At 37.1% G+C, this 27380-nt stretch overlaps 1 protein-coding gene across 6 annotated transcripts in view; it reads left to right on the top strand.

Moving 5' to 3' along the window:
* The window catches only part of kaznb (kazrin, periplakin interacting protein b), a 182868-nt gene that overhangs the window by 70767 nt on the left and 84721 nt on the right, over positions 1-27380 (top strand). For all 6 annotated transcript variants that reach the window (XR_010895334.1, XR_010895335.1, XM_067388090.1 and 3 more), the window contains exon 3: positions 16208-16412. Coding sequence is in view for 4 of the 6 variants with exons in the window: in XM_067388090.1 (XP_067244191.1) it covers positions 16208-16412 (205 nt within the window). In the remaining 2 variants the exon portion in view is untranslated. The remainder of the gene's footprint in view (positions 1-16207; positions 16413-27380) is intronic.

Genomic DNA, 27380 nt, shown 5'->3' on the forward strand with positions numbered 1-27380 from the left:
ACTGCCCGCAAGCAGCAGTATTAAAAGTTTTGAAAGCCCATCCTTTTCAATCCTTTTACTCTTTGTTTAAAAAACTTTTCATGTGTTAAGAACAAACCAAATAAGAGCTTCAAGACCTGCTAGTCTAACTGTGTCTGTCAGAAAAGGGCAATTACTCGCAGCAGTGGCAGTAATAGCCGTCTACTCTTTCTTAGACCTGACAGTGAGAGAATAATGCCATCGAGTCCGTGGTTTTTAAATCTCCCTAGCTATCATCTCGTCATTATACTGTACCAGATACCTGCATCTCATCTCCGGCTAGAGCCTGGCCATCTTCTGATTATATTTAAGTGGTGTGCCAGGAATTTAAGCTTGTGTACTCTGTCATAAAATTCCTGCCTACATTTCAAACATTTCAGCATTTTGACATGGATTCGCTCTTGATTTAACGGTTTGGCCCCTTCAAAATCAAGCTCGCCAACAGGTTCAAGGGAGAAAAAAATGTTTCTTTCTTTCTTGTCGCTCCTTTTTCAAATCTCCCAGCCAAGTCTAATCATAATCCCCATCAGAGCCCATAACATCTCTGCACCGCGACTTGGAGCGTGTTATCGGGATGGAGGAGTCACGCTGCTGTGTGAGGGTATTAGGCCGCTATCTAGAACGCTGGTGGAAGTAGGAAGTAGCACTGGAGTTGAACGTTGGAGCGGATGGTTCTATTGGTTGAGCTTTGGGAGGTATGGATTGTTATCTTGCTGTCAGACTCCCGGCTCTTATCTAAGTCAACATTGCCTGGCTTCATTTACGCTGGGTTTATCTGTGTTTGAGCTGAAGTTGCCTTGCTAGGACCTGGGGGCTACATTTGATGCGTCAATGGGTTTGTGATGTTGTTTGCTTGTGATATGGATCAGCTCTCTGCTGAAAAGATCAGCAGAACTGATCACCAGCATATGTTGTGTTTTGGTTGCTGGTATGTTGTGCCCCTACCGTATTATCGCCTAGCCAGCCTTTTTAATCCTTGCATATTATGCGTCTACCTCGCTGCTCATTCTGGCCAAGAATCACTCACGTTGACTGTCCGACACGCAAAACGATCAACCACAGTTCAGTCCTGTTTAGTTATTGGTTATCTGAGATCATTTTGATTACAAGAATGCATTGTCATGGAAAGGGGTATTTAAATAACTGCATGGATACACCAATAAATATAGCAGAAATGTGTGTAGACTTGTGAAAATAAGCCTAAATTCAATCTGTTCATCATATAAAGCGATCGTGTCTCTTCAGAAAATTTGGACTCAATTCATATGGATTAGTTTTACAATCTCTTTATAAACTTTTTGAAGCGTCAAAAGTTTAATTGCAAAGGCAGTCTATGAAGGGACAGAAAATTCTCAGATTTCATCAAAAATATCTTAATTTGTGTTCCAAAGATGAACAAAAGTGTTACAGGTTTGGAACGACATGAGGGTGAGTAAATGATGACAGAAATTAAATTTTTAGGTGAACTATCTCTTTAATATTTTTGTGAAAATAGTGGTACATTGTTTTCCAGGTCTCTCTGATTAATAGAAAGTTCAAAAGAACAGCATTAATGTGAAATAGAAATGCATTGTAACATTATAAATGTCTTTACTCTTACTTTTGATCAATCTAGTATTAGATAGAAGTATTAGATAGCTTAGATATCTGCACCACTATTTACAATGACACTAATAATTCTTAATTTCAGATAGAATTATGCAAAATCAATCGGTAGTTATTAATAGAATAACGAGACACAACCCTCTACATTCAATCGTGTTTGGTCTCATTTATTTTTGATCACAGTGCATACACACAAACTTTTAGTCCAAAAGTGCGCACATTTGTAGAAATGCACATTTACCTCAGATTTCATTAGATAGAATATAAGCCGGGCCGTACGCAGTTTTTCATAATTACCGAGGTCAGAAAATGTAGTTTAGGGGAGTACGGTTTGCTCCCCTGAGCAAATTTAGATGCCCTTGGTGTACATATGTGCATTTTTAAGACGTTTTAAGGCCAACAAATTGGATAACAATAGCTTTAAAACCATGTCAACAAATACAAATACAACAAAAACAAATACAATTTTAACGTTACCAAACAATTTTGGTAATTTCATGACTTAACTTACAACAGAACAATGAATCATTGCTCTTAGTTTCTTTTGCGCTTATTTAAGCTATAATAAAGTAATTATGCAGCGTGCGCCGGCGCATTTGCGCATGCAATTCTTGAGTGCACACCACAAGCACAGTATAACGGCTGATTGGACAGTCGTGTTCATTTTTCTGTTTTACTGACATAGACTGACAACATCTCATCTGACCGCAGTTCACTGTTGTTCAACTGAAGCTCCCTCGTTGTCACGTGCACCTTTTCCGCGCTCGTTTGACTGGCACCTGGCGCTGAGGTCAAGTCGGAATGCACGTCTGAAAATTGTCCCATTTGTTGTGGTCATAAAGAGACAGTTCTATAAAAACGCAGCATTTACTTGGCGATTGTTTTAAAAAAAAAAATATATTATTTTTGGTATTTTATATGCTCTGTTGGTGGAAATCCCCCTCATCCCCCCCTACAAATAGCATCCTGTATATATATATGTGTGTGAGTGTGTGTGTGTGTGTGTGTGTATATATATAGATAGATATATATATACATATACACACACACACACACACACACACACACACACACACACACACACACACACACGATAGTGAAGGACTTTTTGTACTTTCAGACCACTAATCTGGCAAAATTTGCTAGCTCCCTGGAGTTTTTTGCTAGTGTTTCTCAATTTGTGTGTATTGCCATTTACGAATATTTTTGCCAGGTCTCTTAACTATCTTAACTAGCAAGACATTGCTATACCAAGCCAGTTTCATGAACTGGTTATGCTGGTGAACGACAACACTATAGGTTAAACTAGCTAGACCAAAAAATCAGCATAGCCTACAATCGATTGTAGTGCAAGGATCATTTTTAAATGTTCTCCAATTCCATTTATTATTCAAGTTAATATGTTTTCTCTTTTTGTTGCCTAGGAGATGAACTTGTTTATTTCCATGGTGATGTGGAGTGTTAACAGTTATACCAGCAGCAGAGCAGCAGCGTTTTAATGAGAAACAGCATGTTTCTTTCCCTGTGAGGCTTTGCACGTGGTGTGCTGGGAGGTGTACGCTTGACTGGGTTCTGGGCCTAATTATTTGCACCTTAACTCTCTAACATTGTTCTTTTCTAATTTACACATCTTTGTAGCTTTCACAGGAGCTCTTCGGAGACCAAATCTTGCCCTGTTGCTGCCTGTTAATAGTGATGAATGTAGTAACTAGTTTGACTGATAAGTGGCAAGAGAGGGGGCTGCAAAAGGGCTGTGCCAGGCCCTCGGGCTCTGCCATTGTTCTATATTTGTTATTTTAGGAGTCAGCGCATTCATTCAGTCCAATAAGAGATGAAGAATGAGGGACCAGCTTCCGTCTGCCGCCCCCAGTGCTGCTCTGCGTCAATGCCCCTCTGTCCCTCACACACACCAAACCAAAGGCTAACCGCAGCGTTCTGCCAGTCACACACAAACACACACAAATGTTCTCCTGTTCGCACACACAGAAATATATACTTGCAGCTACCCAGTTATGACATTTACACACTCTCACACAATGCACTAGCCTTTTCTTAATTTGGGGGTTTCTGTTCATTTTACTAAATGAGCTGAGCAGAGAACACAGTGTTTCTTCTGCATGAATGTGTCTCTCTATAATTACAGTTTAAGTTACTGCCATTCTTAAATGAGTGATTGACTGCACAGCTTGCAATTTCAGAAACTTTCTAGAGACTTTATTAACTAATTGCCAGAAACTTTTAAAAGCACAAGCAGACTATTGTGAAATATCTGTAGATGAGACTTACCTATACAGTAGATAAATAATTCATATAGATAAGACTTCATAGATATATATAAAGAGCTGACTTCTCTCACATAAACATTTATGTCTCACATACATCTCACATAGACAAAATTTGCAGTTGTGAAATATCAATTTGGACATATAAAGCCACAATTGTCTTTTTAATAAATTGGATTGGTTTAAATTGGATTCCATATACAGTAGATGCACTACAGTTCAAAAGTTTGGGGTCAGTAAGATCAGCAAGGATGGATTAAATTGACCAAAATTGAGAGTAAAGACTTAAAAAGGATTTCTATTTAAAATAAATGCTGTTATAATAATTAAAAAAACGTATCACGAATTTCACAAAATAATTACTATACAGTGGCAAGAAAAAGTATGTCAGAATCTGTGAAAATGTGAATAATTTTAATAAAATAAGAGGTATCATACAAAATGCATGTTATTTTTTATTTATTACTGTCCTGAATAAGATATTTTACATAAAAGATGTTTACATTTAGTTTATGAGACAAAACAATATTTGAATTTATTCAAATAACCCCATTCATAAGTATGTGAACCATTGATTCTCAATACTGTGTGTGGTTACCTGATGATCTATGACTGTTTTTTGTTTTGTGATGGTTGTTCTTGAGTCCCTTGTTTGTTCTGAGCAGCTAAACTGAGCTCTGTTCTTCAGAAAAATCCTCCAGGTCCTGCAGATTCTTCAGTTTTCAAGCATTTTTGCATATTTGAACCCTTTCCAGCAGTGGCTGTAGGACTTTGAGATCCGTGTTTTCACACTGAGGACAACTGAGGGACTCAAACACAACTATTAAAAAAGGTTCAAACATTCACTGATGCTCCAGAAGGAAACACAATGCATTAAGAGTCGGGGGGTGAAAACTTTTGAACAGGATGAAGATGTCAAATTTTTTCTTATTTTGATTAAATATCATTGTTTTTCATTTAGTACTGCCCTTCGGAAGCAACAGAAGATACGTGCATGTTTCCCGGAAAAAAAAATTAAGTACAATTTACCTTGATATTTGAATTTGAACCTTGATATTAACCTTGATAATTGAATTCGAAAAATCAAGGTATTTTGAATTTCATATTTGAATTTTTCACCCCTCGGCTCTTAATGCATTGCGTTTCCTCATGTTGCATCAGTGACTGTTTGAACCTTTTTTAATAGTTGTGTTTGAGTCCCTCAACCATCCTCATTGTGAAAAGACGGATCTCAAAATCATTCAGTCACTGCTGGAAAGGGTTCAAATATGCAAAAAATGCTTGAAAACTGAAATTTCTACAAGACCTGGAGGATTTTTCTGAAATTTCTGCAAGACCTGGAGGATTTTTCTGAAGAACAGAGCTCAGAACAAACAAGGGACTCAAGAACAACCATCACAAAACAAGAAAACAGTCGTAGATCATCCAGGTAACCACACAGTATTGAGAATCAATGGTTCACATACTTTTGAATGGGGCCATTTTAATAAATTCAGTTTTTTTTTTTTTTGTCTTGTGAATTAAATGCAAACATCTTTTATGTAAAATATCTTACTCAGGACAGTACTAAATAAAAAATAACATGCATTTTGTATGATCTCTCTTATTTTATTAAAATTATTCACAATTTCACAGATTCTGCAAGTGGTTCACATGCTTTTTCTTGCCACTGTAACTGTTTTCAACATTGAACATATATATTGTCAGGGTTCTGTCACTTCGGTCTAGTCTATTTCCTGGTTTTGTGACAGAGCTCTGACACTCCCGTTCTTGTCGTGTTTTTGTGTGAGCGTACAGTCTCGAGTGTTCTCGGGGCTGTGCACTCTCTTGTCTGCGTGCCTTGTTTCATGTTGGGAGCGTGGCGTTCGGATCCCGGCACTCGTGTCTAGTTTGGTTTCGGTTTCGTGTCGGGATTCGGACACTCGCGCTCCCAGTCCTGTCTTTATTGTGAGCGCACGGTTTGTGTGTACTTTCACTTGCCGTGCACTCTTGTCTCATGTTTTGTGTAGCACGCGGTTATTTCCATCTGCCGCGTGCTTTCATGTTGTGGTGTTGTCTTGTGTAGCACGCAGTCTGTGTTTCACGGGCTGCATGCTCTCATGTTCTCTTGTTTTGTGTGAACACGTGGCTTATGAGTTTTCATAGTCACGTGTTCATGTCTCGTCTTGTGTAAGCACATGGCTTGTGATTTTGTCTTCATTGGCCATGTGCTTGTGTCTTTGTTTTGTTTGGTGTGAGCACATGGCTTGTCATGTGTTTCTTTGTGCCATGTGCTCTCATGTCTATTGTCTTGACCCCGCCCACCTTGTTACCTCATTATTGGTTGATTTGCCCCACCTGTCCTCCCTCATTACCTGCCTTGTTTGCTCTCCTATTTATTCTCCTTGTGTTTGCAGTCCTGTGCTGGTTCGTTGTCGTATTTCTCCTTGTGTGTTGTCAAGTCTAGTCAAGTCAAGTCGGTCAAGTTTAGTTCTAGTCTGTTTTCCCCCACGGGGTTGTTTTTGTTGTGTTTTTGTTTTATTTTTTATTATAAATAAAAGCCCTCTTCCCTGCAATTGAGTCCTCGTTCCTTCCACCACCCACCAAACCTGACAATATATACAATTACAACATTTCAACATATATATATATATATATCATTTTAGAAGCCATTTCTCTTGGATATACATCACAATAGGAAATAAAAGATTATTGCAACTTCATGCTGACTTTAAAAAAAATGTTTTACTGACCCCAAACTTTTAAATGGTAGTGTATAATATCATGACCGTTGACATGAAATACTTTTGGGAAGTCTGTGCTGATAGCCTCGTGGGCAGCACATCGACATATAGTACCTGCTTCTGGACCTTTCCATATCCCATCACCTCTCTCTCTCTCCAACCTAGCTTCCTGTCCACTCTATACAATCCTATCATAATAAAGGCAAAAAATCACCAAAAATAAATCTAAAAAAAAAAAAAGAAAAGAAAAAAGTCATGATGCTGGTTGAAAAAAAGCTTCCATGTCAACTACCCTTCAGTATATCTTATCAGTTCTTAAATGGTCATTGATATAGTTCATTCATATCATTTCCTATATCTCCCAAAACCAACAAATCCTCATCATCTGGACATCCACCCTGTAGGAAAGAGTGAAAAAGTACATGAGCTCAGCCTGTTCTGCATCAACAAGCTCAAGTCCTACTCAGGAAATGATATTGCTCTTTCCTGTGGTTTTGGACACCCTGCTAGTGCATGGATTCAGTGTTGTAAGAGTCTGTGGGAAGAGCCCTTGACCTCACACATGCCCATGATCTCTCTGTACTCAGCCCTCTCACGCCCCCTCACATATACACATTGACACATGTGAGGAAACTGAGTTGGCAGCCGAAGGATTTTCACACAGCTCCCTGATAAGAGCCTTATAAAAAGTTGGCTGTGCTCAACAAACTCTCTTGTTCTCTTGGAGAGCAAAACAGCAAATATTCCAGTTTACCTGGCATGAGTCGATATTCAATTAACCAGACCAGCCTCTCACCGTGGCCGTTTATCAATACCTTGTTTTAAGTGCACTTGCTTAATCACATGCTATCTACAGCTGCAACCAAATGAACAAGCGAATAATAACTATTTGGAAAGTTTTTCAGTTGAGAAGCGGACGCCCTATGAGAGGAAATGCGGCTGGGTCCTGTCAGTGGATGTGCCAGCAATGAGTAATCACCTGATGCCAGGCTATTATAGTTTTTTAATTAGTCAGGGTTAGTTTGTCATTTCAATTTAGCTTTCACTCTGTGACAGTTTAGGTTTTTGTGTTTTTTAGTTTAGCTTTTTAGTGTTTTTAGGGCTGCCAATGTTAACTTTTTTTTTTTTTTAGATAATTATATATTATTTAAATAACACATTTGAGTTAATGTGAATTTATTTAGTAAATGCCTCATTTGATGTTTAAAATGGTTTAATTCTGTTCTGTGTTCAGATGAGCATGAACGCCCTATACACAAAACAATCCTGTAGCCAAACTCACATTTAGCAATAAATGATGGGGAAAGAACTTCTTAATTCATTATTGTTTACTTCTCAAATCCAGATGGGACTTTAGGAACGGCATTTGTTGTCTTTGAATTGTGAATTTAATTAGCACTGAGTTTGTACACATTTGCCTAATGACATTTCTAGTGTTAAGTATTAAGGGATAAAAGGAGTATAGGGAAAACAAGTGATAATGTGGAAAGTATGTGACCTACTTCTGCATCTTTAAAAAGCATATATAGCCCTAGTTCTGTGAACTTATCCAATTTCCAGTTTTGTAGATTATAGCGCTGACAGCCTGGGTCCAATTGAACTGCACTAATGACTCAGAGCCATGTGGACCTTCCCGTTTCTCTCCTTTATGATACTAACGGGTGTCAATTCCTCCAGGTGTCCGATCTCACAGAAATGTGCTGTAAAGTCAGTTTAAGCTGTAGCTCCTGCTGAGACTTTTACACTGGTCTCTTTCATTCTGTCATTTCATGCCCAGAGCTGTCTATAGTTTTATGGCTAACTAGTGACATTTATGTGTTTAATGAATGAAGGCAGATGTTTTAATGAGTATTTTAAATTTTACAAACATTTTACTTATATTTTAGTTTTTGAGCCAGGATGCCATTCACAACCATTCAAAGGTTTGAGTCAGTAAGACTTTTTTTTAAATATTTGTGACATCTTATGCTCTACAAGTATCTTGTGTGCACAAAGGCTGCATTTATTTAATCAAAAATGTAGTACAAACTAATAAAAGTAAAAAAATTAATTTATTCCAGTGATGACAGAGCTCAAGATTATTATCAATGTTGAAAACAGTTGTGCTGCTTAATATTTTGTTGGAAACCATGATTTTTTTTCATGATTCTTGGATGAAAAGAAAGTTCAAAAGAATTAAAACAGAAATCTTTTGTATTGTTATTGTCTTTACGGTCACTTTTGATGAACTAAATGCATCCTGGCTGAATAAAAGTATTAATGGTCACACTTTAGATTAGGGCCCAACTCTCACTATTAACTAACTTTTAACTATGACTTGCCTCAATAAACTCCTAATTACTGCTTATTAATAGTTAGTAAGGTAGTTGTTAAGTTTAGGAATTCAGTAGGATTAAGGGATGTAGAATATGGTCATGCAGAATAAAGCATTAAAGGGTTAGTTCTTCCAAAATGAAAATAATGTAATTTATTACTCACCATCATGTCGTTCCTCACCCGTAAACCATTCAAAACAAAAGATTTGTAAAGCTTCGAAGCAGTGTTTTGAAATCGGACGTCACTAGATATTGTTAAAAAAATGTCATTATTTTGTTTTTTTTGTGCACAAAAAGTATTCTTGTCGCTTCATAATATTAAGGTAGAACCACTGGACTCACATGAACTGTTTTAAATATGTTTTTAATACCTTTCTGGATCTTGAAAGGTTCAGTGACATAACTGGCAATAGAGGCCTCACTGAGCCATCTGATTTCATCTAAAATATCTTAATTTGTGTTCCAAAGATGAACGAAGGTCTTGTGGGTGTAGAACGACATGACACCCTCATAATCAATGACATAATTTCCTCGTTATAAAATGACATAATTTTCATTTTTGAGTGAACTAACCCTTTAATATGTGCTTTATAAGTACTAATAAACAGCCAATATCCTAGTAATATGCAAGCTAATAAGCAACTACTGTAGTTTTTTAGTGAGAACTGGACCCTAAACTAAAGTGTTACCATATTAATTTATTTTTAAAAAAGTCTTACTGACCCCAAACCTTTGAACAGTATATTATATACTTTTTTTCTTTTTCTTTGTCACACCTTAGTATAGTTGCTAGTGAAATGCTTGTGACTCTGTTCTTGCCAATCAGAATTATTTTATGATGTCATGCCACTTGTTATTATTAGCCAGTGTAATTTCCACTTATGTTAATGACATCATAAAAAGCCTGACGCTAAACTGCATAGCCTATTCATGAATCAAACCTCCCAGTTCTGAGGGTTTTCTTCATGTATTTTAAGGAAGCATGAAAGCACCCTTGGCTTCCCTCTGCTTGGTAAGCAGCTTGAGCATATTCTTGGCAAAAGGCAGGTGAGAACAGCAGAGCCTGGGGAAAGGCCTTGTTGTAAAAGCCATGGAACAACTGTTAGCTGTCCAGTTCCTGCCCTTTGTCCTTTTCCCACTGACATTCAGCATTGTTCAGTCCGGGTCTTTTGTGAGGCCTGGTGTGTTTCAGTCAATGGAGGTGACTTTTAATACGACTGAGATCTTTTCTCTGTCTTCTGCAGAATGGAAAAGCCACAGAATATGAAACGCACTGGACTAGATTTTCCTATACATGTTCCATTTTCTTTCTTTCTCCACCACTCCTTCTCGTTCTTTTTCTAACTCTCTTGCTCTTTTATTTTGTGTGACTATAGTGGTTTCGGGGCTGGGATTTGAAAACAAAGCTCTGCCTCAGTACCTTTTTCAGCTGCAGCCTGAATCTCAGCATGAATGGTGTTAGCAAAGCAGATGTGGCGTTCTTTCCAGTTCATTTCTGATGGAAATCAATCAGTCTGAAACCTACTAAAAAACTTTGTGACTTCTGTTGTTTCATAGCATTACATTTGAGCCATCTTTCAATTACAAGTAAGACGGATGTAAATGAAAACCCACAGACAGTAAAAGCTTAGTTTGTTGTCATATTTTAATGTTTGTTTTTAGTATGGATTCTAATGCTGTGCCTCATTCATTTCTGGCATCGCTTCCTGTGAATACCAATGATTCTCAGGCAGAGTCTTGAAATGATAGGTGTTCGCTGTGTTTTTGGTGTGATGGTTCACCAGATTTGCTTCTCTCACTCACACACCCCATCAATTTGCTGTTGGGATTGAGTGATTTTGCTCATTTTCAGCCAATGTTTTCTTCTGGTAGAATATAAGACCAATGGCGTTAAAAGCTGGTGTTGAATATAGTCATAGGTAGGGGTTAAATTTGTCTGAAACGGTATTCTACCACCCTCAATTCAAAATAGATGAGGCTGTAAATCCAGTTCACTTACTATGTGCACGCTTCAGTTAAGTTTCTGTTTGTCTCCGCATGCATATTTCATCTTCATTTAGTGAGTATGCACTCAAAGTAAAGCTTTAAAGCTTAAAGGATTAGTTCACTTTTAAATAAACTTTTCTAGCGAAATGATTGGTCATTTTCGAAAAAAATACAACTGTTTATGCTTTATAAACACAAAATATCGCCTTGAACGTACTTCCGGTTTCCGCTTTCTTCAAAACGCTTATGCCGTATGTCCTACGCCTTTCCTATTCAACTTACGGAATGAACGCGGTACAATAGGGAATAGGAAAGGTGTAGGACATACGGCGTAAGCGTTTTGAAGAATGCGGAAACTGGAGGTACGTTCAAGCAGTGTTAATTTTGACAGCAAATTTTGATTTAGTTTTAGTCATAGTCTATTGACTAAAATGCCATTTAGTTTTAGTCATATTTTAGTCATCGGAAATTGTTTTAATTTTAGTCTAGTTTTAGTCAACTAAATATCATAAGATTTTAGTTGACTAAATCTACAGTAGAATTAGTCGACTAAAATCTAATTTAGTTTAAATTGTAATGCATAAAGCATTTCTCTAACAATACACAGATCCTATACACTGATATACATCTGATATTCCCCAAACTTATGTTCACCCAACTGTACTTTGCTCACCAAAGCAGACGGTTTTTGACCGTTCAAGTGCAAAAACACGTGAAAGAGCAAAATTCAGTACTTTTCAGGGATTGACACACTTAATTGAGGTAGGCTACTGTTATAGATTTAATTAAAAAAAATTTATTAGATTTGATTTTTGGTATTTCCTGCTTTCATTGTAATTTTAGTTAAAAGTTTTAGTAATTTTTTGTGTTTATGTCTTTTAGTTTGTCTATAATGTCTATAACCTTTTTATTTTTTGTTTATTTTAATACCTCAGGTTAAGCTAAAGCTTAGAAACTATTAAGTTTACATTTTTATAAGTTTACATTTTTATATATTTATCTTTTATTTCAGTTAATGTTTATTTCAAGTAATGAAGATTTCTTTGGTTTTAGGTTTAGTTAACAATAATAACCCTTATACTTGTAAAATATATTGAATAATGTGTCAAATAATGTTCTTAGTCTTTCCTTCCTATGACAGAAGATACAGTAGTTTACTATGAATTAAACAGAAATTAAATTAAATACAGTTTATTGTTTAAACAAAATAACAATAATGACCAGGAAAAAAATAATAATTATAAACCATCCCGAAATAAACCGTGACTCTTATTCTGAAATGTCTGCAGTCTGCACTGTAGCAGGCTGCTCATGAGGGAGATAAATATGCATTCTTACAACCGTCTAAAACATGCTACCATATAAACATTGTGTAGTAAACATTGTCATAATTCATCAACATTAGCTTATAGGCAATCGCTTGGCATAAATGTGCACTATTCATTAATTGCGCAGCAATCAGATGTGCTGCTGCATGAGCCTGTAGAGCGTGCAATAGCGCCGCGTTCCCGCGGTTAGATCAGCATATTACAATTCAAATGTGCGCATCTTCCACACAGGACAGCCGTTCTGACTGGATATCTTCCCAAATCGTCCCTCTCTTTCATTTTCGTCTCGTTTTTATTCGTTGACGAAAATTAGAGTAGATTTTAGTCATAGTTTTAGTCATTCAAAACGCATTTTTCTTTAGTCATCGTCTCGTTTTCGTCCGTGAAAAAATGTCGTTGACGAAAATTATGACAAATTATTCGTCAATGAAATTAACACTGCGTTCAAAGTGTTATTTTGTGTTTATAAAGCATATACAGTTGTATTTTGTCCGAAAATGACTGATCATTTTGCTAGATAAGATCCTTATTCCTCGTCTGGTATAGTTTAAAGCCCTTTGAAGCTGCACTGAAACTGTAATTTTGACCTTCAATGGTTTGGAGGCCATTGAAGTCCACTATAAGCAGAATAATCCTGGAATGTTTTCATCAAAAACCTTAATTTCTTTTTTACTGACGAAAGAAAGACATGAAAATCATGGATGACATGGGAGAGTAAATTATCAGGAAAAGTTTAATAGGTAGGCATTCACCAAGACTAGCTCTGTTCAGTTTAAAAAGAAAGACCCATGCATGAAATGGCTTGATTGATGAGCACATATCAACAGGTCTGTCCTTTTTTAAAATGGCGATTAGGCTATTTTATTGGACAGAAGTTGTATATTTTCCTATTTTCATTTTATTTATTTATTTATTTTCCTCCCAGGGATGCATGAATTGATAAAATGTGTACCTTAAATGCAATGTAAGTGGTTTTGAATAAAATCATCTGCAAAATGCATAAATTATTTTTAAATTATATTTTTTATTGTAAGATTTATTTTTCGATTTTTATAATATTTTCTTTGATTAATACAAGAGCTGTTATAAAGAAGTATAAGTCACTTTGGATAATATCATCTATATATATATATATATATATATATATTTTTTTTTTTTTTTTTTACATTAATTGATATAATATTGTATAATGTTTTAATGACCATCCCTATTTATATTCAGCCTCTTTATTAAGATACAAGCAGAAAATACAGGAAATATGTACACAGAATGTAAAAAAAAATCAGAACAAAATGGCTTCTTTCAGCAAAAATCAGTATTTAGTGTGTCCTCCTGGACTTCTTCCAGTTTCTCAAAGAAGAAACTCTGAGAAACTTCTCATCATATTTTGAAAGTTGGCCTTCCAGTCCTTTTCCATTTCATTAGCCACGTTTCCGCTGTCGGGCCAAAGGCGAGCATGCTAGTGTGTGCCAAGGCCAGTGACATTTCCACATTTTCACTTCGAGGGCTTGATCGTACCTCATCGGGGCTTCCTCGAGGCCAACGGCCATGGTCTTTTGGCCCGCCGAATAGCTTGGTCTAAAGCGGGCCAGCTCCGGTATGAGTGAGTGGTTACAAACAAAGACGGAGTTTACCTGAGTCTGGAGAAGGCAGCACATATAGGTTACCAACTAACATCAGCATTAAAGACTTTTAAAATAATTTGAGCTCAAAACTCACTTTCAGATAGCAGCGACTGTTTGAAATAACTTCTGTTTGTGATGCAATGTGGATTCTGATCACCGTATAAGGCAGACATATTTATATTGATGCAAAAGACTATGCGCGCTATTACCATAGTAAACATGGTAAATATGACCACTTGAAGAAATCAGGCTATCACAATCTTGTATTTATTTTATGTGTCAGTATGTCTCGTCTCTCGAATTTGTCTGATAATCATATTTAGCTCTCTCTCTGACTGAAAATATAACTGTTGGGACTGTCACTGAAGAGAGTGCTAAAGCTCCTCAGGTCATATTTTTGGTGGAAATGTAATGTAAACATACTGTCCTGTGACCACAAATAAACAGAAACAGACTCAACTAAATAAGTATGTGTGTCCTCTTTCTTTTGTGAAATAACGGTAAATACCACTTCATTTCTGTGACTAATATTTAGTCTTGACACAAATTAATTATTTATGATCAATTTATCACTTATTATTGTAAAACTCGATGCTTGGGTTGTAAATCTTTAAATAAACAACAAAATGCCAACAAATGGCCGCTATTATCACAAGTTTCCAGTGATTTCTTTCAGATTAGTTTTCTGATTAAAAACCTCCATTTGTCGGTGAAATCATGGTTTTTGTTGTTCCAGAGAGGCGTTACGGGGCGGATTTTAGTGAAGCGCTGTGGAGCTTCTGGCCCGACGGTGGAATTGCAGCGTGATTTTGGTGCTACAGCTCCAAGGCTATTAGCCTAGCCTGGCCCATTGAAACCCCTGGCTTGCACTGGCCTGACAGTGGAAAAGTGGCTATTTAGGTTTAAGAGAGCCAGGTTCCTGCTATTGCTCAAGTGTAAGGGAAGGTCACTAAATACTTGCCACTTTAACTTAAGCCATTTCCCCCCCCAAATTTTAATACTGCATAGAAATTTCCTGTATTTTCTGGTTACATTCTAATAAAGAGACTGATAAATAATTATATATGGCCATTATACCATTGCTAAGACAACATCTAATGGTGGCTTTTGCACAGTGTGCTGCACATAAATAAATAAATAAATAAATAAATAAATAAATAAATAAATAAATTCATTTAAAAAAAAGTATAACCAGATTTTATGGCTCCCCCAACACCTGGTCAAAAGGCTAAATATTTAGGATAGATGATGGGTCAGTTAAGGTTACGGATGATTTCCTATGTCAAATATAACATAGGCCAACGTCTCATTGAACATCATAGGAGCTTCTTTGATTCCTATACTTTAAGTACAGACTTTTCAATCTGTTGTGTAAGACTTCTGGGAAAGGGTAAACCGTTTTGGGTCTGCTTCTGAAGACCAGAAGGCTTTTCAAAATCAGCCCCAAACTTTTGACCCTGCAAGGAGATTGATTGCTTTCAGTGTAATTCTCTTCATTTCCTGCGTGCAGGGGGCCGGACTAATAGCCGTCCCTCGTGTCGAGCACAGAGGCCTGCCTGGTTCCTCTCCCCCTGAGTTGAGTCGACCCACCCCCATCTGCAGCCTCAAGAGTGGGGGAGCGTTTCCCAGGGACAAAAGAATGAATATGTAATGAAGAGAAAGGGAAAGGGGTGGGAGTGTGTTTGTCTGAGAGAATAGATGTATCCAGCTTGACAAGTGTTTGTCAAGGGATCAAGGAAGTGCAAAAAAGTCTTGTCTTGTTTCCACCTCAGCCGCATAAGAACAGTTACTTACTTGTTACAAACCAATCCAAACAGGGAAGCTCTCCGAGGCGAAGCCTGCAGTTTAGAGAGTTTCAGAAACAACGCACTTTAGCTCCCTCCCTCTCTCCCCCAGAAATCTAGCTCACATGGTACGCTCCGTTTAAAAGAGAGCATGTCATCTCTCAATGCACTGTGTTCTCTCTGGAAGCAGCTGCTGGGAGCGCGGTTTTTCAGCGGGAACTCTCTCACTCTTCTACCTGCTGTTTCGTCTGTCCGTGGCGTTCTTTCACATGCTCTCTCTCTCTCTCTCTCTATCGCACTCTCAGCTCTCTTTCACACACTAACAGAGGACAGGTAGTGATTAGGTCTTTTCTGCTGGGATAAGGAGGAGGGGAGTCTGACTTGGGATTTTTTTTTTCCTCTTCTCCAGCGCGTGTTTTGTATGTGTGGTCTAAACTGTGGCAGCCGTGGAGAGATAAAGGGGGACAGGGGACCCACGGCTTGTTCTACCCCCTGACTGAGCCCTTGACACCATGCACCTCTGTGTGGATTTGCTTCTCAGGGCAAAATCCTGAAAATGATGGAGGACAACAAGCAGCTGGCTCAGCGGATCGATGGGGCCATTCAGTCAGCCAGCCAGGAGGTGACCAACCTGCGCTCTGAGCTCTCCGCGACCAGCCGCAGACTGGCCGAGTTGGGGGCGTGCAACCCTGTCGGCCTGGAGAACAACCAGCAGAACCACCATCACCACCATCACCACCTCCACGGTAAGACGTGTGTCAAGTTTTGCTTGGTCTGTGAGCTGCAGTTCAACTTGTTACTGTTGAGAATAGTTCAGTTTTAAGGGTTTGTGGGTGGGAATGAGCTTTTGTTGAGAGAAGAAAGTAAAGAGGGCAGGACGGGGGCAGCTGATCCCGTTCTTCACTGCCTCGTCCCGTTTCCCGGGTAGCCGGTGGGATGGCTTTCCAATGCAGCTGTGACATATCAGGCAGAGAGAGGCCAGAGAGAGAGAGAGAGAGAAAAAAGGAAAGCTAGCATTGGGTTCGGCTGTCGTCATAACTCTTGTCTCTGACTGATTCGCAGGGAATAACATGAAACACGTGGTTCAGTTCTGATACTTAAACTTAGTTAAAGGTAAAGTGTGTCTTTTTTTATGTTAAAATACTTTTTTATCTTAGCTTCTAGCTTTCAGACAACTGAAATACAGACATTTGTTGAATGATTTGAGCTTCCCGACAAGCCCAGCACAGCAATATTGGCTTAACTGATGCTGTGAGGTTTGGCTGGAAATGTCTGTTTGTCAACCAGTGTCAGACAGGATAGTGTTTAAAACTGCCATTCTCCTACACGTTTCCATGGTAAAGGGATATTTCGCCAAAATTTAAAATTCTGTCATCATTTACTCAACTTTGTCATTCCAAACCAGTTAGACTTTCTTTCTTCTGCAAAAGAAGATTTTTGAAGAATTTTGATAGTTAAACAGTTTTGATGACTATTGACTTCCATTGTATGGGGAAAAAAGAAAAGAAAATTTTTCCAAAATATCTTTTTATGGTTCACAGATGTGTAAATGATAAAAAATGTTCATCTTTAGGTGAACTATCACGTCAAGATGACTATCCTGGTATATCCTGACATCACATGACCCGTGTTTGTCAAAAACTTAACAGGACTTTAACATTGTTAGTTCATGAAACCTAACTACTGAACAGTATTTTTTACAACATTTATTTGTAAGCATTCACCATTCAAATGTTTTGGGTCGGTAAGATATTTTAAAATGTTTTTGAAAGAAGTCTCTTATACTCACCAAGCCTGCATTTATGTGATCAAAAATACATTAACAACTTTTTTTTAATATTGTGAAGTATTATTACAATTTAAAATAACTGTTCTCCACTTCAATATATTTTAAAATGTCATTTAATCCTTTGGTAAAGCTGAATTTTCAGCATCATTACTCCAGTCTACAGTCCTTTCACACAATCCTTCAGAAATCATTCTATAAATGTCTTTACTTTCAATTTAAATGAATCCTTGCTGAATAAAAAATATGAATTTCTTCTTACAAAAAAATCCTACTGATCCTAAACATTTAAATGGCAGTGTATGTATTATAAAAGAGCATGAATTAATAATGAACAGTAGCATTTTTACAATATTAACCTAGATTAATAATTGTTCATGTGGTAAAAGTATTGTTGTTAATGTTAATGTAACCAAATACCTTAAGTAATGTTAACAAATTGAACCCTATTGCAATTGTTACCAAAACTACCTTGAAATGTGAGTTCATTTATCATTGTATGTTGTGACTCATCATTTTTGCTGGTTATCTCAACTTTCACTTCATGTTCTCTGAAAGGAAGTTAGGTGTGGCGAGATCCTTCCAGTTCTGTTGTACAGATTTCATAGCCCAAGGCAGTTTTTAATTCAGGCTAGAGGTCATGTTTAGCGGCTCGGACAGTGTCTGTGTGTGAGGCGAGGACCAGCGTATTGATATTGTGTCAGGTTGATGATGTTATAGGGGTTACAGCGTGCAGGGCAGCCCAGTGGTGGGTGGCACTCCCCCCGGTGGTCTTCTGCAGGCTCAGACTCTTTCAGATGGAGCGAAAGTAACAGAAGAAACACAGTGTGTTTGAACAGGTGTCATTAGCGGGACCCTTCTAAATGAATGAGATTGTATGAACAGCATGGCGCCTCCTCTCTCTCTTTTCACATGGGTTTAAGGCATCTCACTGCAGTGAACCCACATTCCTCTTTACCAGCGCACTGATGTAATGCTTCTCCCTCTCTCTCGGTCCCTCTTAGTCTCTCTCTCTCTTTCTCTCTCTCTCAGTCAGGTGACTGTTTACATGAGAGAGCCGGAGGCTGAGCAGGCAGAATGTAATCAGATACACATTCCTGTGTCCTGCCGTATGTGGGAGTTTCTCTCATAGTTTAAACACAAAGCCGCCCCCCTCCTGTTTCAAAAAACAGCATTCCTTTAATCAGGGCTTCGGGTTCATTTGTGTTCTGCTCACATCCTTCCGTCGTTATTGAGCCAAGGGCTGAGGGCCACGAAAAGTCATGTTTGTTGCAAGGCTGGATTTGGATTGGGTTCAATTTCATTTCACTTTTCCTTTTTTTTTTTTTTTTTTTTTTTTTTTTTTTTTGTGCGAACAAGTACTTTTCCACTCTCCTGACCTTTTACGAGCCACACAACCATTTATTGCCGCTAATAACTTTTTCACTTTGTTACAAACACTCTAAATGTTTACCTCGTGTTGCAGGCAGACACAGACAGAATATAAACTTGAAAGCGAGCCGATGTTTAATGGTCTATGACAGCCTAATGGAGAGATGTGGCATCCAGTTGTTCTTCGGCTGTCCTCCATCTTTAGATGACAAGTGAAGTTTATGTGATCTACAGTGTTTTATTATTATAATTGATTTAGATGATTTTGTGATTCCAGAAGTTTCAAGAACTGTATGTTCTTACATTAAAAACAATAGTTATTGAGGGGGATAAAAGATATTATTTCAGTTTACATTATGATTGTATGTTAACATAACAATATTAACATTAATAATATTACATATTACAGTATTCTATAATATTATATATTAATTTGCAGCCCCTTGTAAGTTTGCTGAGGCTGTTCTAGATGGTTCTGGCCCTAGTCAGAATCATTTCTATGACATTCTCTTCTCTCTGTCAAAGTATTTAGGATTTTCCCCTGTCTTCATCATCCAATTAGATTGTTTATCAAGCTAAAAGCTTAGTATAATTAGCTTAAATGGTGTGGGACAAGTTATGCAGCAAAGTTTGATACATAGGTTTGTTGAAATCCCTAACCCACGGTATCAGTGATTAAAAAGATATTTATTCCTTTACTTTTGCAAGCACCTCTAACAAGGCAAAAATTAAATCAATACAGTGCCTTTTCTTTTTGAGAATGTGATTAGGCTTATCAGACTGAGATTGAAGTTCAGACTCATGTGCAATTATGTGATGAACTTAAACTGATAAGAGCGTCAGACTCTGATGATTGAGATGATATCCAGAAGAAACTCCAAAATGTAAAACCCATAAAGAATTGGACCAAGCATTTCCTTTGTGGTTCTTACATTTCTTTTTTTTTTCTTTTTTTTTTTCTTTTTTTTTAGTATTTGTGTTTGTCTTTTTTTTGCTTTAAAAGGATAGTTCACCCAAAAATGAACCCAAAATTATCCCATGATTTACTCACCCTCAAGCCATCCTAGGTGTATATGACTCTCTTCTTTCAGACGAACACAATCAGAGATATATTTAAAAATATCCTTAGCCCTCCATGTTTTATAATGGTTGTGAATGGGGGGGCCACGTTTTGAAGTAAAAAACAATGCATCCATCCATTAAAAAAAGTAATCCATACGACTCCAGGGGGTTATTAAATAACCTTCTGAAGCGAAGCGATGCATTTTTGTGAGAAAAATATCCATATTTATAACTTTATAAATTCAAATAACTAGCTTCCGGCGGATGACCGTACACCGCGTTGTAGGATTACTCATTTGGCGCAAGTCGACTTGCGCATTCTGTCTTATGGATTACTTTTTTTTAATGGATGGATGCATTATTTTTTAATTTAAAATGTTACCCCCCCCCCCCCCCCATTTACAACCATTATAAACCTTGGAGGACTAAGGATATTTCTAAATATATCTCTGATTGTGTTCGTCTGAGAGAACATGGCTTGACAGGATGAGAGTGGCTTGAGAGTGTGTAAATCATGGGATAATTTTGGGTTCATTTTTGGGTGAACTATCCCTTTAATGACAGCAGACCTCCATGAGTTTGTCTAAAATCTGTTGGTCATGTTATCCAGCTTGATTTGAAATTATCCAACAAGTATCTTGTGCTTCAGCAAGAAGTTCACATGCTCAACGTCATGAATGAGAGTTTGATTAGTGAACCTAGAAGTAGTGCAGAATTGTATTAAATTTGTTATAACATTTTTTTTGTATAATCCTAAAACATTTTATTTTTAAATTGCATATTAAATATTAATATAAAATATTTATTTATTATTATTGTAGCTAATTTTTTAAAATTAGATTTTAAACCTTAAATATTTAATGTGGACTGCCAGATTTTCAATGTGGTCTCAGATTTTTGGACCCCACTGTATAAAGGCCTGTTCAGACCAAGAACAATAACTATAAAGGTAACTATAATGAAAACTATATTAGCATCCATGTCAACAGATGATAACGCAATTTATTCTGAAAGTGATTTAAAAAAAATATTGTTTCTTTGTGCCATGATTGTTATAGCTGAGGTGTATGTGTGTGTGTGTATATATATATATATATATATATATATATATATATATATATATATATTGTGAGGTCAGGCACTTATGTTTTGTGAGAAATCCTGGCTCGCAGTCTCCGCTCTAATTCATCCCAAAGGTGTTCTATCGGGTTGAGGTCAGGACTCTGTTCAGGCCAGTCAAGTTCCTCCACACCAAACTCGGTCATCCATGTCTTTATGGACCTTGCTTTGTGCACTGGTGCACAGTCATGTTGGAACAGGATCATCCCCAAACTGTTCCCACAATGTTGGGAGCATGAAATTGTCCAAAATGTATTGGTATGCTGAAGCATTAAGAGTTCCTTTCACTGGAACTAACGGGCCAAGCCCAACCCCTGAAAAACAACCCACATCATAATCCCCCTCCACCAAATTTTACACTTGGCACAATGCAGTCAGGCAAGTACTGTTCTCCTGGCAACCACCAAACCCAGACTCGTCCATCGGATTGCCAGACAGAGAATTGTGATTCGTCACTCCAGATAACACGTCTCCACTGCTCTAGAGTCCAGTGGCGGCATGCTTTACACCACTGCATCTGAGGCTTTGCATTGCACTTGGTAATGTAAGGCTTGGATGTAGCTGCTCGGCCATGGAAACCCATTCCATGAAGCTCTCTATGCAAGAAGTTTGGAGGTCTGTAGCTATTGACTCTGCAGAAAGTTGGGAATTCTGCATACTGTGCGCCTCAGCATGTGTTGACCACACTCTGTGATTTAACGTGGCATACCACTTCATGGCTGAGTTGCTGTTGTTCCCAATTGCTTCCACTTTGTTATGATACCACTAACAGTTGACCGTGGAATTTTTAGTCGTAAAGAAATTTCACGATTGGACTTATTGCACAGGTGGCAACCTATCACGGTACCACGCTTGAATTCACTGAGCTCCTGAGAGCGACCCAATCCATCACAAATGTTTGTAGAAACAGTCTGCATGCCGAGGTGCTTGATTTTATACACCTGTGGCCATGGAAGTGATTGGAACACCTGAATTCAATAATTTGGAGGGGTTTTAAGGTGTGAATGGCCCTAAAAACCAACCACTGTTCTGAAGTGAGGAGGTTTCATCTTATCTGCATTACCTTTTGCATATTATAAATATTTTCTCCCTAGCCAAGGGCAGACACATCATTTCATATCAGGTTTTGCATAATTCAGAGCCATATGGATGCTGTCTTTGCATTGTCATCAATTTGCTTGTTCCAACAGTTTATTGGCCATAGTATGTTAAACTTTGGTTCATAAATGAATGGACTCTATTACCATAATCAGATACACATCAAGTCTCAGGAGGGAAAAATAAATCTACACACAATATATATTTGCTGATCTTTTAAAATGGAAACAGTTCTCTAAAAATCAATACAGCTAAAGCATAATACATTATTCACAATTCCGGCTGGTTGGTGCGCAGGTGTCAAATCTACATAAAAAAGTGAGGTATCACACTAAGTTCACTTTCTCGCTTGGTGAGCTCAAACACATTAAAATGAGCCTCTAAACGCAAGCTATCGGATGCGAAAAGTGTGAATATGAAAAGTAAGCGTAGCAGAGCTCTTTTGCTCACAGCTCACGCTGAGAGAGACGGCTGCGATCCTCTGCGTCCCTAGAGACGAACACTTGCATGGCAAATGAGAAAAAGTCTAATGGAATGACATCTGCACACGCTTGAATGCCTAATGGAAAGTCTAAGGTTGTAAATTGGCCAAGTCACTGTTCAGATTAAGTAATGCTTGAGAGGTGCGATCTCAATGTCATATCATGCCAAAGATGTAAGAGAACATGCAGAAGATGATGGGAGGTAGTGAAAGGATGTAAAAGTATCAGAAAAGTGGTCCATGCTACTCCTGTCCTATATTTGAAGTCTTCTCAAACAGCTAGGTGTAAGTCCAAGATGTCTGCCTTATTGGCCAGCGCAACTATAGTGAACCTTTTAAAGGAGACCTATTATTCTCCTTTTTTACAAGATGTATTATAAGTTTATGGTGTCCTCAGAATATGTCTGTGAAGTTTCAACTCAAAATACCTCACAGATAATTTATTACAGCTTGTCAAATTCGCCCCTATTTGGGTATGAGCAAAAACATACCACTTTTGTCCTTTTTGTCCTTTGTGTCCTTTTAAATGCAAATGAGCTGCTGCTCCCGGCCCCCTTTCCAAAAGATGGCAGAGCTTTAACAGCTCGTGCTTCGTTTGGATACTCAACAGCAACAAAACTGGAGAATCTCACTCAGCCAAAATGTCAGAAATTGTCAGTAGCGGTGTTCAGTCTTACAAGTTCGAACCGGACTTGGACACTGATGGAGAGACTCCATCATGTCTCAAGACAATAATGTGCAATGTTTGTTTGTGGAAGAAGTTACAGCATTTAAAATGCAGTTGGACGTATCTGAAAGGTTAGTTAGTGGATACATTTATGTAGTTGTTGTGGAGTTAAGTTGATTCCACTCATATACTGTCATATTATTCTTTTGTGTAAATCCAGTTTGTTTGTGAAGCAGTCCTGCGTAAAATAATTTGCGCAAATATATAACACTTTACTGACGTTCTTCGGCACATTTCCTTCATAAATGAAATTCAACCACGGTTTCCTCAGTGGCTCAGATGCCGGGAGTCTATGGAGATGCTTATGTTTGTTGGTACATCTAATAAGAGAACATTTGTAATGTTTTTTTTGGCACAGACATTGTATATATCCAGCTGCTACAGCGAGGAAACAGAAATGGAGGACTGCTGCGGCTCACTCAGGGTGGTGTCTATGCTAATAGAGCAGATTGTCCCCCATCATGGGCGGGGCTTCCCCCACTCTTGCGTAAGATTATAAAAAAAAAGGAGTGGGTGGATTTTTACCATTATGGGCTGGTTGTTTACACACACTGTGGACATACATCTGTGTTCAAACACCTTATAAAAGTGTACTTTGCATAATAGGTCCAGACAGAGTAAAGAGTGAAAGAGACATTTATAAAGAGAGTAAACGAGAATTCATTTGCAGAAAAAAACTCACTAGCAAATCGATGGGCCATTTCTCAGTGACTTACTGACAGACAGTAATAGTGCGAATGTACCCCTGGCATTACTTATGGCATGAGGGAGCTGCACGCCTCGTTGGCAGCTGTGGCTGTGAAGTCTGATGGTCCATAGACCAGAACAGGCAGTAAACAAGATCATCAGAGAAGTCGAGCCAAACAAATCCACAGTGTGGTCTCAATCAGACCTATTCACTGGCACATTCATTGTTTTTGGACCAATATAAATTCTATTTTGAGTCTCTATAGGTTATATAATCTGAGATTATATTTTATTATTTATAATCTGAGATTATACATTACTGTTTTACTGACCCCCAGTGTTGTGGGGTCAGTAAAAAAGAAATTAATACTTTTTGGTCTGCAAGAATGCATTTAATTTATTAAAAGTAACAGTAAAGACATCTATAATGTTATAAAAGAGATCACAGCTTCAACAAAAATATTAAGCAGCACAACTGTTTGCAACATTTCAATATTACTTGACCACCAAATACGGCATATTATGATAATTTCTGAAGAATCATGTGACACTGAAGACTTGAGTAATGATTCTGAAAATTCAGCTTTGCCATCACAGAAATAAATTATATTTCAAAATATATTTAAAAAAAAAGTATTTTAGATTGTAATAATATTTCACAGTATAACTGTTTCAACTGTAGTTTTGATCAAATAAATGCAGCCTTAGTGAGCATAAGAGACTTCTTTTCAAAGCATTCAAAAATCCTACTGATCACAAACTTTTTAATGGTAATGTGTGTATAATTATATGTAATCTGAGATTTTAGTGTGTTTTCTGCACAACCATTCATTGACCCTTATGCTTCTGCTTTAACCCCTTAACTGTCACCCCCACTTTTTTTTTTAGACAAGAAAATGCACTATCCAAACTTAAATGGTTGTAATTCAAGCATACTTTGGAGACAAAAGGCTGGTCTTGTTTTAAAGATGAAATTTGGCAGATTATTGTAGATGTGAAAAAACTTATGTAAGTGAAACAGAAAAAAAGTTATAGAAGTTTATGTTTATGAAAATGTAAAATGTAAAAATATAATATTTTATATTTTACATAAAATATATATTTTACAAAACAAGTTTTACTCTAAAGCTGCAAGGAAATCAAAGCCAAAAATCTGAACAAGTTGTGTTCCAAATTTCAGGTTGATATCTCAAAAAATTAGCTTTCAGTAAGATTTTGTTTGGGCGCAGTACCACACTTTTTCACTAGATGACAACCAAGCTCCATTACTGACCATATAAAGGCGCCTCCATTTCCATATATGGTTTGAGTGATCTGAACCATATATTTCCATTATTTTCATACAATTTATGAGGTAGATATCCTATATAGAAGTAGTATGGGAAGTTTGGCAGAATTTGATATGAATTCAGCCTCTAATAAACATAAAAATAACATGTATGTAGGCCTAGGTTATATATCGGCGCCACAATCATAAATGTATTTTGTTTCCTATTAAAAACATTTTCAGACCTTTTTTTCTCAAAAAATTTAATGGATGTTATCTTTTGAACTCTTGGCATGAAAAAAAACATGTTTCAACCAATCTTTAATGATTTTTCATGTTCATTGCAATTTCAAAATAAAGGTCTGAACATGCCTTATGAGTATGAAAATATGCTTGTTGCAAATTGATAAATTACTGCTCCTATGTAATTTATTTTGGAAATCAAATATGTAAACTAGAGATTCTAAGCTTTCAAATGATATATAGTTTGTCAAGATTCGTTTAGGTTTAGTATAGAATATTACTGTTTTAATTATGTAATGGCAAACGTCCCACCTGTGGGACGGTGACAGTCTGGCTATGTGATGTTAATTTCATTTAAACTCGCCCAAACAAGCTTTGAGTAGACATTTAAATATTTAAGTCATGGCAATTTATGTTTTTACATTACTTTAACTTTTCAAAATAATTTAAGCAATTTCATGTTATACAAGATTTGACTAAATTTTTTTTTTAAGTTTAATATAATTTAAGTTGAAATTACTTGCACAATCAAGTTGAATATACTTAAAAATTCAAGGCAGCAACTACACTTAAGTTGAGTTAAGTTTTAAGTTCACTAGGTGTAATTTTTTATTTACAGTGCCTGTCTTACCTATAAATACAAAACGGGCAGCTGTGAGAGCTGTGCTTAATAGAGTAACAACATTCATAATTGTAATTCCTCTGCCAGGTCGACACATGCAAAGCAATCGTGCAAGCTAATACTAAATTTAAACTGATGAAAAAGATCGCGACAAGCCATTATGAGTATAATCAGATGACAACACTGCCAGCATCAGCGGCAGTAGCCAGAGACAGGGTGTTTAGGAGCCTGCGGTGGAGCTTATGGCTTTGCAGTGCCCTTGTGATTTATGCCAACACTAGTGGGACTCGCGCAAGCCAGCATGCTAAACCCCCCGCAACCCTGAGAAAGTGATAAGCAGAGAGAAATGCGACGAAGTGAACTCAATAAAGCGGCCGCAGACGAAGGTGATGTTTTAAATTGCTTTTAAATCAGCCTTTGGGAGGTGTTGCGCCTCGCTGATTTTGTGGGATTTTATTTTATCTGAAACGTGGGTGAATTTTCAAGGATTTGTTGGAAAGGTTAAGCAATGCTTGCTAGGTGTTTGGAACCCAGGGATGTGTCTTTTTCCCTGTAGTTTTCTTCTCAGGTTTCTTTTGTTGGTTATTATTACATATGCCCCCTTTTCATAGACAAGGTGCCAGTGCTGGTTTAAGAAACTGAGACTGTTCCATATGTTTCCACCTCTAAAAAGATGGTTCTGGGTCAACTCCACACCAATGTCAGTTCACATATATTTTGATTAATGTATTTCCATGACTTTTCCAGTTATTCATGAATACTGGATTAGTAAATACTTTTTTTTTTAGTAATTATATAAATATTTGATTTATAAAGCTGACTTTCTTGCCAATTAAAACTTTTAGAGCTAAGCATAATTAAAAAAAAATGTTATATTCAGTAGAAAGAAAACTTAATGCCTTTTCCATGATGTTTTAAAGGGAAAAGTTCTGTTTTCAACTTTTATAATAATAAGAAATCATCTTTGAGTACCAAATCAGCATATTAGAATGATTTCTGAAGCATCATGTGACAATAAAGACTTCAGTAATGGCTTCATCATTAAAATTCAGCTTTGCATCAGTGAAATAAATATAATATGTTTTTACTGTATTTTTCAAATAAATGCAGCCTTGATGACAATAAGAGACTTCTTTCAAAAAACATAAAAAATCTTATAGTCCTCAAACATTTGAATGGTAGTGTATGTCTCAAGACAATAATGTGCAATGTTTGTTTGTGGAAAAGTTGTGTAGTAACATCATCAGTCAG

The sequence above is a fragment of the Chanodichthys erythropterus genome, chromosome 6 (genome assembly GCF_024489055.1).
Source record: "Chanodichthys erythropterus isolate Z2021 chromosome 6, ASM2448905v1, whole genome shotgun sequence".
Taxonomy (NCBI): Eukaryota; Metazoa; Chordata; class Actinopteri; order Cypriniformes; family Xenocyprididae; genus Chanodichthys; species Chanodichthys erythropterus.